Source organism: Rhynchophorus ferrugineus, unplaced genomic scaffold, assembly GCF_030347505.1.
Source record: "Rhynchophorus ferrugineus isolate W39M unplaced genomic scaffold, kcgeb_rfMv2 rfM10, whole genome shotgun sequence".
Taxonomy (NCBI): domain Eukaryota; kingdom Metazoa; phylum Arthropoda; class Insecta; order Coleoptera; family Curculionidae; genus Rhynchophorus; species Rhynchophorus ferrugineus.
Genome location: NW_027472589.1, coordinates 4,001,570 through 4,018,111, shown reverse-complemented (window position 1 = coordinate 4,018,111; position 16,542 = coordinate 4,001,570). Strand labels below are relative to the sequence as shown.

The 16,542-nt window shown below is 39.6% G+C and overlaps 3 protein-coding genes across 6 annotated transcripts in view; 2 read left to right on the top strand and 1 right to left on the bottom strand.

The window, feature by feature from the left end:
• Snrk (SNF related kinase) overlaps window positions 1-4,431 on the top strand; it is a 32,055-nt gene extending 27,624 nt beyond the window's left edge. For 2 of the 3 annotated variants that reach the window (XM_076415901.1, XM_076415902.1), the window contains 5 exons: window positions 646-896; window positions 949-1,114; window positions 1,167-1,319; window positions 1,388-1,509; window positions 2,562-4,431. In XM_076415901.1, the coding sequence (XP_076272016.1) occupies window positions 646-896; window positions 949-1,114; window positions 1,167-1,319; window positions 1,388-1,509; window positions 2,562-2,742 (873 nt within the window). In that variant the 3' untranslated portion in view covers window positions 2,743-4,431. Of the gene's footprint in view, window positions 1-645; window positions 897-948; window positions 1,115-1,166; window positions 1,331-1,387; window positions 1,510-2,561 lie in introns of all 3 variants that reach the window. The other variant, XR_013007395.1, reaches the window with a different exon arrangement.
• Window positions 4,432-5,496: 1,065 nt separating this feature from the next.
• On the bottom strand, window positions 5,497-13,234 carry smid (nuclear valosin-containing protein-like smid). 2 transcript variants are annotated; one of them, XM_076415903.1, is made up of 18 exons: window positions 12,974-13,234; window positions 12,424-12,651; window positions 12,146-12,364; window positions 10,634-10,848; window positions 10,473-10,578; window positions 10,197-10,416; window positions 9,979-10,133; window positions 9,551-9,678; window positions 9,368-9,494; window positions 9,191-9,313; window positions 7,932-8,040; window positions 7,730-7,878; window positions 7,553-7,672; window positions 7,325-7,492; window positions 7,148-7,270; window positions 6,766-6,972; window positions 6,064-6,285; window positions 5,497-6,003 (listed from the first exon to the last, which is right to left on the bottom strand). In XM_076415903.1, exons 1-18 carry the CDS (start codon window positions 13,103-13,105, stop codon window positions 5,920-5,922), a joined length of 2,835 nt encoding a protein of 944 aa, XP_076272018.1. In that variant the 5' UTR covers window positions 13,106-13,234; the 3' UTR covers window positions 5,497-5,919. The 2 variants fall into 2 exon arrangements, with proteins under 2 accessions (XP_076272018.1, XP_076272019.1); XM_076415904.1 differs by lacking the exons at window positions 5,497-6,003; window positions 6,064-6,285 and having other exon boundaries at window positions 6,803-6,972; window positions 7,164-7,270; window positions 12,974-13,222.
• Window positions 13,210-15,074, top strand: LOC143203656 (uncharacterized). Its single transcript, XM_076415909.1, has 3 exons — window positions 13,210-13,979; window positions 14,035-14,320; window positions 14,725-15,074. Exons 1-3 carry the CDS (start codon window positions 13,589-13,591, stop codon window positions 14,921-14,923), a joined length of 876 nt encoding a protein of 291 aa, XP_076272024.1. The 5' UTR covers window positions 13,210-13,588; the 3' UTR covers window positions 14,924-15,074.
• Window positions 15,075-16,542: the final 1,468 nt, after the last annotated feature.

Sequence of the window (16,542 nt, the reverse complement as noted above, 5' to 3'; positions counted from 1 at the left end):
ATTATTTAATCATTTTCCATTCATACTTGCAGCCTGACTAGTATTTAGATTCGTTGAAATCTGATTTAATTAATACTAAATAACTATGAACGAGTGCCTTAAAATTTTAATCCATTACAAAACTATATTTTCCTGTATATAATTACTAGTGTTCTAAGAATCTATGGAATTTTTTAGATCCTAATCGCCATAAATAAGGATATATTGATAAAAATCGCTGTATTTATTTAATAATGTCTCATACTAAATTAATCCGGTATCAGGAGCGGTAATATCGTTCTTAAGTAAATTGTAATACTTTAAAAGATATAGATTGAATTGGATTATAGGGAAAAACTGTGATTTACAAGGATAATACAAGAACAAATAATCCGGCATTAAAAATAATTAACCTTATTATCATAATAATGTTGATAAAATACCTAAGCTTCGGTTTTACTTTATCTTAAGCTTTTTTCCTTATAAACGAAAAAAAATACGTCGATATTTGACAATACTTGAGTAATGATTCATCTATTGTTCTTGCTACCTGCTTAATCGCCCGTCACACCCGTCATATAATTCGATTATTCATAAATACTATATAATTATTCAGAAATATTGTACAATCTGACAATACTAAAGGGTAATTTTCCTTGATTGAAGGAACCTGGTGCTGGTGCCGGCACGGGCAGCGATAGCCGTCCACCCCTATCCGGGTCCGTCACGGTAGCCACCAACTCCGGGGGAGGCGGTACCAACGGCAGCGGCGGTCAGAGCGACAAGGGAGGCGGGACCGGAAACGACGGAGGCCGGAAAAACACCGGCGGCGGCTCGGCTATGTTGGGGCGACGACACAAAGCCAGTCGGAGACGGAGCGGGGAGACGAGGCTGAGGGAGAGCCAGTCATTGAATCGGTACGACATCCGGGTCGTGAGAGTTCTCGTATTTAACCACAGTTCGTTGCAGAATCACAGAAGTACAAGAAGACAACACGCACGCCCTGGTGATTTCGACCACGGTGGTGGGGACGCACGGCCCTCTCACGCCGAAGGTTAAGGGCCTGGGAGCGCGGATCCTGCAAGGATTCTCCATGGCCACCTCCAGGAAACAAACGTCAGATCCGGACAAAAACGTACGTGTGCCCTCCGAGAGAAAATGCCCCAAAATCTATAGATGTTTTGCAGGTCGACAAAGCGGACGCTAAAAACAATTCTAGTCATCATCACATATCCAGAAAAGACACGGTAAAGGCGCAGGAGCCGGGAGACGGGCACGACGGTAAGATGGTACCCTCCACGGACAAGAAAAAGCTGAAGATACTGGGCAAATACTTTCAAGTAAAATTATAGTACACACTTTAACACTGACCGATTGCTTTAAAACCGACTTGTCTATCCAAAACCAGGTCCACAAGAAGTTGTGCATTCCGCTGCCGGTGCTTTTCAACAAGAACAACCGCCTCTACAAGGCGCAATCCTGCGGATCCTTGGTCCGGGACAAGATCAACAAGTCGGAACCGGCCCTGAGGTGAGCTCAAGGTTCTAATAACGTTTGTCTAACAATGTCAATATAATTGGAAGGAAAAATAGTTTTAGAATGCTCTGAAGAAGCAAAGTGGTATCAGTTTTGACCTCTTCTTCAGAGATATTACAATAGCCCGTGTTAAGCTTTTGATATTTTTTAACAGACTATTGAATACTTTTAACCATTTCCAATTACTCTTAAATGGTTGTCTATAATACCTTATTACTTAAGAATAACTTGTTGATTACCTCATACGATTTTTCAATATAACTTTTTTTGCTGGACAGTCAACATCACTAGAGAGAAAATTTGTTTCGAACTTCAAAAAAGGCAGTATCAGTTTTGACCCCTCCTTCAGAGATTCCCTGAAGAACAGTCCGGTCTGAGCTTTTCATATTTTTAGATTTCGTGGGTTATCCTGGCAAGATTTTTTGGCATTATGTTGGCAAACATGTTTAGGAAGTATCTATGATTTTTAGCCATATTTGTTCTTTCCTTTTTTGTCAGCTGTTAAAAGAAAAATACTAAAAAAAGTCTTTTAGTACTGTTGGCAGTTTTCATTTTTTAAAAACAATGGATCTTAGAGATGTTAAATGATGCTTTTGAGGAGTCTATGACAACGAAAACCAGATCATTAGTGGTATAAGGGATTTCTGAATGGTCGTAAAAACGTTAAGGATGACTGGCATATCAACAAGTGATGAAAACGTTAAAGAAATTGATATTAATTGACTAATATTGGCGGATATTAAAAGTGATTCATTAAAAAAGGTCAAGGTTATCCCAAATAACGAGTTTCAGAAGTGTTTTAGGGATTTTAAAAAGCGCTAACATAATATCTAGTTGTGAGAAGTTAACTTAAGAGGTAACATTGATGTAGATGAATAAATTAAATTATTTCCGAAAAAAATATTCCTGTTATTTTTTTAACACACCTTGTTTGGCATAATTTGTAACATTTTTGAAAAACATTCAAAGTCCAAATAATGTTTAACCTAATAGTAATCACCGAGAACGTACTGTAACGAAGTATTATGTTTTATATATATCTACAGATGCAGACAGAGGGCGGTCAGCGTGTTCCGCAACAGCTTGGGCATCGAGGACATCAACCAGAACAAGAACGACAAGCGACGGAAATCGGCCACCGTCGTACAGCTGAACAACGTCTGCAACGAACTGACCGGCATGTGCGCTATCCACCTGGGGCAAACGTCGAAGTGCAGTTTCTGTTAATTCCGCGCGCCTTTGTCTCTAAGTCAAACATCGTTTTGTTCATTCCTTACCTAGTCGTCGTCTTCAGACTGCTCCCTCCCTCCCAGAAATCTACAAAAAGCGATAGGTTGCCACGCTTTCCATACTGTCATACTCATCTCTGTACATATAGGATTCATCTAAGCTCAGAATAGAAACACACGGGAGACGGCCCAGGGCGTCGATCGCTACTTACCTGCTCAAGCCGTTCAGCCGACTCCCTTCTTCATCTACCCTAAGACACCTCCCCACCCCCCATCCCCCGCATCCCTATGTGTCGAGAAATCATCTGACGAATCTGGTCCAAAGATTCTCAACTAGCATTAAGCGATATTTGTTATTCGAGTACAGTGTGAGCTGACACAATCTCATCAAGGATCTGTCTGTTTTAGGAGGTACCAATAATTAATTATATTGATAATAATAATAAAATAATATATTTGGTGTTGATAGTAACTGTTGATGTTACCCCCTTGATTTTTAACTGTTTTTAAGTTTCTCGGTTGTCTGTTGATATAGGATATAGGTGCACAAAATATAACCGATAGGCGGTGTACTCTGTTGTGCGTGAGATTTTCGTTCTTGCCCGTGACGGCGGAGACCTTTCCTCCGTCGAGGCGTTTTGGTGAATGCGCGCGGCTCTTTTTTTCCCTAGGTTTCGTTTACGTATCGGACGTGCTTGTAACGTAAAAGACTGAGTTTACTTTTAAAGAGAGCGTGGACGCGGGGGGAGGGACCAGGGAGCCAGTGTCGCCTGGATCGACCATCCCCCTATTATCTAGTAGCTTTCCGATGGCGCATCCTTCTCGATTCTTCGGAAGGGCGTCGATTTCGCCAATATAGTGCAATACGATCGTCGCGGCCGGCCATCATTAATGGGAAACGGCGCTCTTTCTTCTCGATGCCCCCAAGTGCCCATTTAATTTGGTCTCCGGCTCGAGAGAATGCAAGACGCTTGTACGTGTGTCAACGATTGGTCGAGATCGCCCCTAGGGCGACGACAAACAATCAAAATTTCAAAATTTACCACTACTGCCAATTCTTGACACCCCCGTCCCTTGCGTTGCGTGGGGAGGAGCAGGGAAGGACGCACCTCGCCCCCCCTCTTTCTCCCCGGGTCCCGCGTTTCCTGCGCCCCCTGTAATCGAATCAAACTAGCTACCTGTATATCTCTCGAATAATTTAAGGTCAAAGGGTACCCTTTTATCGTATATAGCTCTTATATATATATATATATACATATACATATATATTATATATTATTAAATAAATGAGAATAATAGTGTATTTGTTAAAGTAGTCATCGAGGTGACGACGTAAGTTTCTTGTATGTGCTGTGCACAGGTCAATGATAATTTTTGAAGTTTTTTCGTCTTGGTTCCGTCGAATGATGTGCGTTCCACGAGGCCCTCGTTCCCTCCCCTCCATCCCGAAGCGGGCAGGGGAGGGAGAGATGGATCCGCACACCCGGTCTTGAGTTGAGACAAAAAAAACCCTACAAACCACCCCATCCCCCCGCCCCCTTGACACTTCTTTATTAGTGTGCCTTTATTTTTTATGTAGATGCTATTCATTGATGTCAAGCAGGTCTTGTCGTTAGTAATAGTTGTCTCGATGTATGCATCAATGTGTGCACAACCCTAAATATCTGAATAAACGTATTTACCATTATGGTGGCGAGTTTTATTTCGAATCTTTCCTCCTTTCTTAGAAATGTGGGAACACTGAAGATACCTATATTGTAGATTTGTATTTTTTATTTTAACAGATTAATTCAACAGGTGTTATGATAAAAAATATATTATAATTTCCAACAGCCAGGAAGACTGTGAGTGAGAATTGTTAATATGAAACTTACATGAAGTACATTTTCTGGATCAATTGAGCTCCCAAATACATAGTGTATCCAAATTTTCCTTTAATAAGATCCTATCATGATACTAATAAGATCCTTACTTTTCACAAAATGGAAACTACTGCAATAACATGAACAATGAATACATAAACATTTGTCATGTCTAAAGTCTTATGGATTTGTTTAGGCTCTTCAGAAATACTCTGGGACATATCTTGGATCCAATGCAAAATTAACTAGAGAGAGGATAAAACAAGTGTGGTGATGACCTAACACCAAGAAGACACCCCGTCTTGTAGCTATATGCAATGAGTGAGGGGCTGTTCGAGGAAATGACTATTATTGGTAGAAAATCGTTGTTAAGCTCATATTTGAGAAAACATAATATACGTAACATACGCATTAATAATCACATATAACGTAACAAACACATATATTAATGCACCCTGTATAAATGCTTATTTTCTCGAAAACACTAATGAAAAAGAAACTGTATGGTCAGTTCTAAATCTTTCGGTGTGGTATTAGTCTCTTTTCAGTTCCTTTGTTTATCCCTAACTTTTTTCCTTGTCATCCAAGTCTTGTAATTTTTTTCTGGCCTCTTCTTCGGTATATATACATGTGTCCTAGCTGCTTTACTACCTGCTGTTTTTTTTCTTTCTTCTACAACTAATTACCGACTCCTCTAGCACTTGTTCTGATGTATATCTATATCCCTTCCTGATCTTACCGTTTCTATTTATTTTTATTGTTATATATTTTATGCATATTAAATATGACCAATAATGCCACACCACATTGTTCATTCTAAATTATTTTATTTCTATTTCTTAGAACCTTGTAGGAGCTCTCGTAACAGGATTACAATTAAAACAAATCGATTATTAAAAAATTAAATTTATTATGCCTCCATTTGTTTAAACATTTACCGTGGATTGATCCACTAAAAGGCAAATTGAGACCTATCTGATCCATTGTAACAAAGAAACCGTCACAAAACTAAATGGTCGACGTCCACGTCCACTAACAAAACAGAAAAACCTGTCCATACCGATGCTTTTTCACAATATTCACATGGGTACATGTACAAATATATATATATATATATATTTATATATATTTATAAAAAAACAATATAAAGTCCAATTGAAAACTAATACTTTTCAAATATATTTATGTAAAGGTGCTACCTACTTGAAGGTATAAATAGATTCTACAACTGTGAGGGGCGCGGGGAAAAAACGAGGAGGGTGAGTAGGGGGGAAAAATATAAAACGACATTACAAACGTAAAACAATTCCAACTTAGGAGTACTCCATCTCTTCGACCTCGGCTTGTTCCGGTACCGCCGTGTACAGCCGTTTTAGTTTCTCGTAGTGTTTCTGGTCCTGTTAAAGACGGAGGATCGATTAGTACCAGGAAGAACTCGAGGCGGGGCGCGAACTCACCTTTTCCGGCACAGAGGGTCGTATTTTCTCGGTGGCTTTGACGAAATGTCGGCTGGATACTTTCACGCTGGAGTCGCCAGACATCATGAACTCCTTTAGGGCGAGGACGGAGGCTTCCCGGACGAGGGCGGCCAGGTCGGCGCCCGTATAGCCTTTGGTTTGCTCCGATGTCCCTATGCTGACGAGGTCGACGTCATCGTCTAGTTTCGGTCTGGTTCCGTTCTGAAAGTTTAGTTCGTGAATCATGGAAATTCATGAGTCAGTTACAGATAACAGGATAGTAAGTCGCCTAACTGTATAATTAAGTGAGATGAATCTGTCTGCTCAAGACTAAAACATGTGGATTTACACTTTTTGATATATAATTTTGTAAGGTATTAGAACATAGCCCATGGGTTATGTCCAAGCAATTATGGCCACTTGGACAATTGCTTCTTTATATTCCTTTGAAGAATAATAGAAGGAAATAAATTATGAAAACTTCACAGAATGCTGAACCAAATATATGTTATAAGAGATTAAAAAAATCAAGCTAAGTTCATTTGTTTGTATTATAGTTCTTTTTTTTTTAATATATTTTTAAAGTCTCCTTTTACCAACTATGGGTTAAAACCCTTATAAAACACTATTAGAATATAAGACTTGAAAGAGAAACAGTTCCAATTATAACGAAGACTATATTGAATTAACAATTAATCTTACTTTGGTGATAGCTCGTAGGATATCCACCCGCTCTTCACGCGAGGGCAGTCCCACATAGAGGATTTTGTCCAGACGTCCAGGTCGTAACACGGCCGGATCTACGATGTCCGGTCGATTGCTGGCCGCCAGGAGGAACACGCCTCGGCGTCCCTCAACGCCGTCCATCTCCGTAAGCATCTGGTTCACGACACGCATCGTCGCTCCACCCTAAATCGTTCGGTCTAAGTTAATGCGTGCCTAGGGATACCGAGAGAAGCTGCACTATCGCTTGTCGGAGCTACTCCCTCGATATTGCGATCAAGAGTAAGTGTGAGGATCCGGGAGGTTAAGCGTACGCCTCCAAGCAATAGTGCAGACGAGTTCTCCGGAAGACCAACGTTACCTCTCTAGAATCTGACCTTTTAGGACAGAGGGCGTCCAGCTCGTCGAAGAATATCACGCAGGGCGCCGAGTTTCTCGCTCTCTCGAAGCACACCCTCACTGCCCGTTCGCTCTCACCTACATACTGTAGAACATATGTACAAATTAGACGTGTGACAAGACAGACGTATACACTCACCATGTTAAGCAGCTCGGGTCCCTTAACGGATATGAAGTTGATACCAGCCTCGTTGGCGATGGCCTTCGCCAAGAGAGTCTTACCGCAACCGGGCGGGCCGCACAGCAACACTCCCGCGGGTACGTTCAGACCCAGGGCTTCGAACTGGTTGGAGTAGCGTACAGGCGCCTGAAAATCATCCGTAACATCGAGTATTCATCGTCGACCGCTCGCCACCGATTCGCTTACCAAGATCGCCATCTGTAGTTCCTCCCTGATGTCCTTCAACGAACCGATGTCGTCCCAGGTGGTGTCGGGAACCGTGGCGAAGCCTTCCCGTTTCGCCGACGGCTGTACACTCTTCAAGGCCTGGAATCGTCCCGAATTAGGATACGAAAAAGGAATAAAATACTGATAAACGCGAACCTTTCCGAAATCTTCCATCGTGACGCAGATGTTCTGTAGCTGGTCGTCGCTGATAGGAACTCTGTCGTGTAGCCATATCTGTAACTCTTCCAGCGGCGTCAGGGTTTTGATCTCGTCCACGGGCATCGGTTCTTGTGGCGGTAATGATTCTGTAAAATTACGATTAACGCCACGAAACACAAACGATGTAACACGGAATTACCTTCTTCGACTATTATCTCGGGTTCCGGATCAGCTGGCGGTAGTACTCCGTTCAAATTCGAATCCGACGAGGCGCATACGGCGTTTGTCGCCTCCGGCTTCGATTGGGACTGAAATGGGTTCGAAAATGTTAAAATCGCGATTTTTTTATATCGCAATTATAAAATTTCAACTTAGTTCAAAAGGTCTTCAATATAGAATCAACTAGTTTTATGCAAATGGAAGATTTTCGACTAGAAGCTAGTGTAGCGACCTTGAGGCATGTCGAATTTTACATAGTAGAAAAACGGTCTACAAAATACCCAGAAATATAATCCCAGATATGGAACACGGGCGGGGTGCCAGCGCCAACTAGAACCCGATAACGAATAGCTGGCAACCCCGAGACGTTTATCTGGGATGTTATTGAAGGGTATTTCCATTCATTCAGTACTCGACCATCGTTTGGTTTAGACGTGCCACCGTCGACTGCAAGCCTCGTCTCCAGGTAACACCGCTGCCATCCGTTTTATCTATTTTCTATTTTCCACATTTTTATATTACTTCAATAAATAACGGGAACATAATATAAACACCACTGTCTCATTTCGTTTTACCTCCATTCACCGAGCCATCTAATTTACCCTAAACTAGCAACTCTTTCTTAAACAACTCTCTTTTAAATTCTCTTTGTCATCAGTAGAAACCTCGTCCAATCGAGAAATGAAGAGGGTTAGAGTGTAATGACAAAACCAATTAACGGAAACACAAATTCTTCTGGTGAGTGAAGATAGCAACACAAAAATGTACAAAGAGCTATGATAATTTAATATTGTCAAAGGAATTCTGGAAATTCAAGTACAAACAACAAAAATGTTGGTGAATATAACAATGAATTCTACGAATATTCTTTAGAAACCATAAAACAATCTCTGATACATGTTGATTTCTAATCATATTCTATCAAAACAATTAATGTTCTTGATGTTTTGAAACTTATTCCTTCTTTGGCGCTTTGACCCACTCTATAAGGAGGTTATATGTTTTATACAACATATAATACAACAGTAGAGAGAGCATTGATAATTTAATGTAATCAAGATAATTTTGAAGATTCCAGTACAAGATTACTGGTGATCCTTAGAAACTGTACAACAATTTGTATTCTATCAAAACAAATGATGTTCCAAAACCCATTCTTGCTACTTTGACCCGGTCTATAAGAACTTTAGAATTAATCCTTTTATATTGATTAAAATGTTCAATAACTGTATGTCTTACCTCTTCTGCGTCATCTACAACGACGACAGCATCACTGGATGTATCTGCCTCTTTGTCCTTGTCTATTACAGGCCGAGGACTGTCCACCACTATCTCCTGTTGAGCCGCTTCATTGGTTGCCTCCTAGTAAATAACGAGATGAGCTCAGCACGAATACATATATAGAGAAATGCCTACGTGATTCTTCTTCTGGGCTTCGGCGTACTGAGCCGCCAACTCCTTGGCTTTCCTCTGTTCCTCGGCCGCTTGTTGCATCGCCAGCGCCTGTTGAAATCGACGCCTTTCCTTGATATCGCTCAGTACCCTAAAGAACGAAAAAAAAACTCAATATATCAGAATGGCTCAATATATGAACCTCACCTGTTCACAGCTACCATCGAAGCCTCCCTAGTGAGTGACAGTAAATCGGCGCCCACGTATCCTGGCGTGTATTTGGCAATTTTTTGGTAATCGAAGTCTTCAGATAGTGTTAAATTGCTGGTTAATACCTGGAATATATCAATAAAATAAACCCACACACACAAACTGATGTACATCAGTAGGTATGAAATTTACACCAAGCCAAAAGTATCGGTGATTTTGTATCCCACATCTTTAAAAAAAAAATGGGTGACAGAGACCCTGGATTACGACTGGGACCGTCGAATTTGGGCTACATACCCCAGGTGAGGGGTGGGTAGCGCTTTTATCAACGGATTCCAACCAATGAGGTCGATTTTAATGAACGAATCATCACAGCAGCCGGTTAATAATGGTGATAAATAAAAATTAATGCCTCGAAGACTCACCTTTAGTATTTGCTCCCTCGCTCTTTCATTCGGGATGCCCAGACATACCTCCCTGTCGAATCTGCCCGCTCGCCTTAGCGCAGGATCGATGGCATCCGGCCTGTTGGTCGCCCCGATCACCAGCACCTTGTCGCCATTCTGCGCCAGGTTCAGATCTACAAAATACACCCGCCACGGTCAATTCCCGCACGTCAAAACGTCAGGAAAACAATACCCACCGTCCAAACAACTCAACAACTGCGCCACTATCCTTCTCTCCATCTCCTTCTGCGCGTTCTGCCTGTTCGGCGTGATGGCGTCCACCTCGTCGATGAAAAGGACACAGGGCGCCGAATTACAGGCCCTCTCGAATAGCTCCCGGATCCTCTCCTCGCTCTCACCCGACACGCCAGCTACCAATTCGGGCGCGGCCACCTTGATCAGCTGCACGCCGAGTTCCTGTGGGAATACGTGGTTTGAAAACGCCGTAAAACGTTATTTGAACAGAGACTCACCCCCGCGATGGCATGCGCCAGAAGTGTTTTACCACACCCTGGAGGTCCGTGTAATAGGAAGCCTCGGGGCGGCGATATACCGATCTTCCGGTATAGCTCCGGATGCCTGTGGACGAGAGATATATTATCCCGTCGATCTTATCGGAAAGCTACTAATTTACCGTATGTGAAGCAGCAGTTTGCACACGTCCTCCAGGGTCTTGTCCATGCCCCCGATGTCCTTGAAGGAAAACCTCGGTTCCTCGAAGGCGCCGCCATCGATCTTCTTCTTCTTTGAAATGCTGGGGACGTCTTTGATCGGCATTATGGTGGCTTCCAGTTTGCGTTTCTTTCCGCGCTCTTGGGGCGCGGATTCCGAATGACGCTTGTCGTACAACTGAAATATGATAACAGATCTTCAAAATCGCATTTGAAAAAATCGATTTCGCTTAGCGGACAAGACTAACTGAAAGAAGAGCCTATTTTAACGAATAGAATGCTGTATTGAGTTACTCGAATCTTTCGAGAAAGTCAGAAACAAAATTATTCACGAATTTTTTCGTCCGATCTGGTACTTTGAAAACTGAAATTTCTGCCAAATTTTTCAGTTTGGAGGGGGTCAATTCGTTTGTCTTGCCCAATTACTTAGATTGTTGCTATATGTATACATTTTTCAAACTTGTGACCGAAAAAAAATTTGAATTAAATACTAGAGAATAAAAAAAAACGCAGAACAAGGACCATCCTTTGCTGCTTTGTTAATAGGAAACGAAGTACTGCAACATAAAAAATGTATAATCAGTTTGACGGTCAATAATCTAGTAATCTTAAATCTTAATCTCGCTTTCTTAAAAATTCACCATATCGACTGTGCTTCATAAAAACTGTAAGATTTATCAAATAAACGCTGAAAGATCAAAGAAGTGTCGCAGCCATCAGAACAAGATGCAGAAACATGTTCTAACACCCTTTAATTGTGCTATCAGATGGGACAACACATAAAAGGTGTTATATAGTCCTTATGCAACCACAAATAATAATATTTCGTTTAATTAGTTTCACTTTCCTCGCCACTAGACTCAATTAAGATAATAAGATGAAGGTTTGGTAATAATAATGATAAGATTTTTTTTTGTTTCATTGATGGGATGTTATTAAAAACCTAATACATTTTCTGGAACTCAGATATTCTCAAAATAATCCTATAAATTATGGGAATTCTAATATGAACGTTCCACACATCACTATTTAAATACCATTATCGGAGCTAAGCTGCCTAAATTTTGTCTCAATTTGTTTACCGATTTTTTAATTTTCTTAACCGGTTTACCTGAAATGTTGTGGAAATCTTTTTTGTATCTCCGCATCTTTTCCTTTTTATAAATTCGGAATGATAAAAAAATCGTTTTTCAAATCGTTATTTTGGGATGTTTTTAATAATCGAGAATAATTTGCTTTCTCTTTTTATATTAGAAGGATACATTAGTTAAAAAATGTCAACTTGTTCATACATACCAGATTTTTTTAAAATTTTTGAAATGTAAATAAACATATAAGGGTGTGTAGTAAAAATTAAAATTACAAAGGTCTTTTCAGGCCCCAATTTCCAAACCTGTCGCTCGCTTAAAACGCCGGTATCTTTGAAAGTTTACTAATTAAAAAAATGCCTAGAACTTAACTCAGCCTAATCTTACCGTGGGTTTGTTATTGATATATCCAGGAACAATCACCGTCCTGAGGTTCGGAGGCCTGGAAGTCGACGCGCCGTTGGTTTTCGTGAAACTATTGTAAGCAGCCTCCTCCTCAGAATCCTCACTACTAATGTCAATCAGCTCGCTCTCGTCCAGCTTGGGTTTAACGGCAGCTTGTCTTTGATACATATCCACCAGCTGATTATTCATCGAATCATTGGCCTAGCACCAAAATAAAATATATAAATGTCGATGCGTTAACAGCCGATAAACTTCCATACAAACTTATCCTCATCTCCGCTCTCCTGATCGCTTTCCTCGCTGACAATCTCGTCAGAGCTCTCTTTATCCTCCAAGCCATAACTCTGTAACACTATTGAGTAGGCTTTCTTGACCGAGGCCCTGAAAGCACTTCGTTTCCTTTTACCGTATTCACGATATTTTTTCTGAAGTTCATCGGCCATTTGATTAATGTCAACATATGTTTTGTCAATGTTATTTTCCAAGTACTGAAAAATATTAACACTAGATAAACATATGAACGAAAATAGAATCACTTCTAATTAAAATTGTAGGATTGGTTGAATTAAATGTATGTATTCACAAGCTTAAACATACGGTTAAATATTGATTAGAAATTAAATTGATAGCATTAAAAGGTTATTACTGAAAAAGATACAAATATAAATAACAGTAAGTTTTAATACGAAAATATGTTGATAAATTGACGAGAACCGAAACGTATATAATGAAAACAAAATACTGATGATCGAGTCTGATATACAATTTAACAAAAATAGCCTACTAACAATATTTATTGCATTTGTTTACCTTTTGTACTCGTGGGACTATAGACGGATCGGACATATACGGCATTTTTAAGCGTTTTTCATGTGACTCTGCGGGAGATTTCTCGTTGATAGGTATTATTTCCACACCTGTACTGTTATTAACTTTTCCCATCAGAAAGATAAACAATAAAAAATAATAATAATCACTGTTTGAGACAAAATCTGAATAAAAACTCAATAAATGAAAACGTTGTCTGTCAACAGTCAAAAAGAGAAGATGGCGATTTGTGATTTAATAATGTGCAACAAGGAGGCAAATATTGTTGCTTTCGTATGTAAACGAGATGGCATGTAAAACCAAAATGCGATTTCACGGGAGTATTTCCTGGATAAGTAACAATCCTTTTAAAAAGTATTTCCTGGATATAAATGTTTTTAATTATTTTAGCTGTTTATTATGATAATTTTACTTTAACATTTTTATGTTTTTTTGGTTGTATAATTTTTAAAACTAAATTTTTAACCACAGAATACAGAGCCTTAGTTATAACCTTACTTATAAATGTAAACACAGTTATCTATTTTATGTATATGTATGATTATATCTATCTTCTATACTTATTTACAAGTTTATATGTGTCGGTATTAAATCATAATGGAGGATATACAAACTTTTGTTTTTATGGATCTAGAAACTACGGGATTGCCAGGTTTGGAAAACAACAAGACCAAAATTACAGAACTAAGTATGCTGGCCGTTTTAACAGATCACTTAAGTTTGGGCGTTTTTAAGCGTGTGCAGAACAGACTGACCCTGTCTTTTAATCCTTGTAAGCTCATTTCGAGTGAGTCAGAAATAATTACAGGTCTTTCAAATGAGGCTCTAGAAAACATGGGACGTTTTTCCGAGAAAACTGTCAAGGCTATAAACTTATTTTTGGGTCATCATCCTCAGCCTGTCTGCTTAGTGGCGCATAATGGGGATGGGTTCGATTATCCGATACTTCAAAGGGCAATACAGAATGCAAAGAGCTCTTTAAATGAAGGTAAAAGTAGCAAATCAATTTTATCCAAACCATTTTGATCATGATTGATTTATAGGTGTGCTGTGTATTGATTCATTGAAAATGTTTGCTGAATTACTACAAGACCCTAAAGCCGAAGCATCAGACTTATCAATAACCACATTAGAAAATAAGGATGAATTTGATAATTCTTTGGAACCAAATACAGGACATCCTGCACTGGACAGAGCTTTGATGATTCAAAAAATCAATGAAACCACACCAAAAAAACGGAGAATTGATTCAGTCGAAGACACTGATTTAAACAGTGTAAATCTGAAAAGAAATAAACAATTTCAATGTAGGAGAAAACTTAATTTCAGGTAATAGCTATATGTATAAATTATTCTTAATAAAATTGATAAGATTAATCTTACGTAAGTGTAAACATGATAAAATCGTATAGTCCTCAAGTTATTGATAATTTTAATTCAATTTATATTAAAACTTTTTAAAATTTTTATATCTGATGTTGAGATTTTAACATTTAACACCATAAAGTTTTCTCTATGTTTAACACTTCTTTCCATAATGACAGTCTACGTCACAACGGTTACCATTACAACATAATTATAACAAAACCTCGTTTAGTATTTGAAATTTGTCGTTTTCCTTATAAAAACATAAATAAAAACGCTTTTCTCTGTCAATAAAAGGTCAAGTCCCCATTTTTTTGTTTCTCGACTTTTTTAAAAATGAATTATCGTCAAGGGCGTTTTGCATTTAGTTTAAAATTGGAAGACATATACCAGCGAATAACCAAGAAAACAGCAGCGAATGCCCACAATGCGGACTACGATAACAGCATGACTCTCGTGTGTGTTGCTTCTCTGGGCGACAAATTCATTGAATGGGCCAACAAGAACGCGAAGAGGTTCCAAGAAGTGATACCGATGACTCCCGGTCGAAAACTGGGACAAAAATAGGACCAAAGCATTTTTTGTTGTTGGTTTTTTGAAAGTTTTATTTTATACACCAAATCTATTTTACCCAATTTTAATTTTATATTGACACAAAGTATTTTATTGATAATCTTATTCTGAAAATAAACGATTATTGTATTATACATTAAAACAAGTGTGTGTTTTTCTTACCGAAAAACTTTTCGATATCCTCCGGGTCGATTTCGATAGTGTTGAGGAAGTCTTTGGTCAAATTAAAGATAACGTCCAGGGTATCGTCGTCCACATCATGTAATAGATTAACGGTTGGATTCCAGTAATACGGTAGCATCCTATTACATTCAATTGCTGAAATCACACATCACAGACATACATTTTATTGTCAAACGAGTGACGAATACACTGACCTACATGCAATATATTCGGGTGTTCTGCAGGGCAGTGTTCTTGGCCCATTGTTATATATATTGTATACAGCTGACCTACCGACCTCAAGAAACACTACTGTTACAACTTATACTAACGATACAGCGGTTTTATCACCACACGAGGATCCAATATCAGCCACAAGAAACCTCCAACTTCATCTTAACAAAGTCGAATTGTGGTTGAAGACATTCGCCCTTTCTAGAAGAACATGTCCCTCAGTAAAACTGAATAATCATGAACTTCTGCAAGCAGACAACGTTAAATATCTGGGAATGCATTTCGATCGACGTTTGACATGGAAAAAAATAGTTACAAAACGCAAACAGCTTGAGGCGTAAATCTAAATTATCATTAGATAACAAGGTTTTGCTGTATAAGTCAATACCTAGGTCCATTTGGACCTTATGGTATTGAACTGTGGGGTACTACTAGCAAATCTAACATAGATATCCTCCAGAGGTTCCAGAGTAAAGTGTTGCGAGTCATCGTCGATGCCCCATATTACGTATCCAACAAATTGATTCAGCGCGATATCCCCCCTTTTTTGGCCTGGAACCGGGTAGGGGAATCCTGTTACGGATGCCTGGTCGGGAAGACCCGCAAGAATAAGCGAGTTGGACTGGTTATGTGGAGACTGCCTCTGGGCTACCCACTAAACCCCACCCTATCAGCTGATCCAATGACCCTAACTGATACTTCTTACTGTTAGTAAGGAGGGTGCCCGTAACCGGTAACACCGTTAAGAGGCACAAGGGCCAGGCAAGGACGTGGCGTCGTTATTACACCACGCGGCTTGCGATACATGAGTTAATCGCTCGCCGGAGAAGGTCGAGACAATTTGGAGTTAGAGCACAACGGGGTAGTGTCGGCTGTGATAGAATAAGGCTACGAAGAGCCGAATGAGTTATTGGCCTAAAATATCGGCCAGCTCGGTAATACATCTATTGTCCGAGAGACGAAGAGTGGAGAAATATCTCGAGTAAACCTCGGATATAAAATCGTGAACTTGGGGGACGTCTGTTTCTCTATGAATTTGATTGTTCCTGACGAACCAAGGGGCATTAATAATTCTCCTGAGAATTTTGTTTTGAAACACTTGAAGACGTTCCACCTGGCTAGGTGAGACGTATTTTAGATAAACACTGGAGCCGTATAGAACGACTGATCGAACCAGCATCTTGTACAGGAGAGATTTTATAGATAGAGGAAGCCTG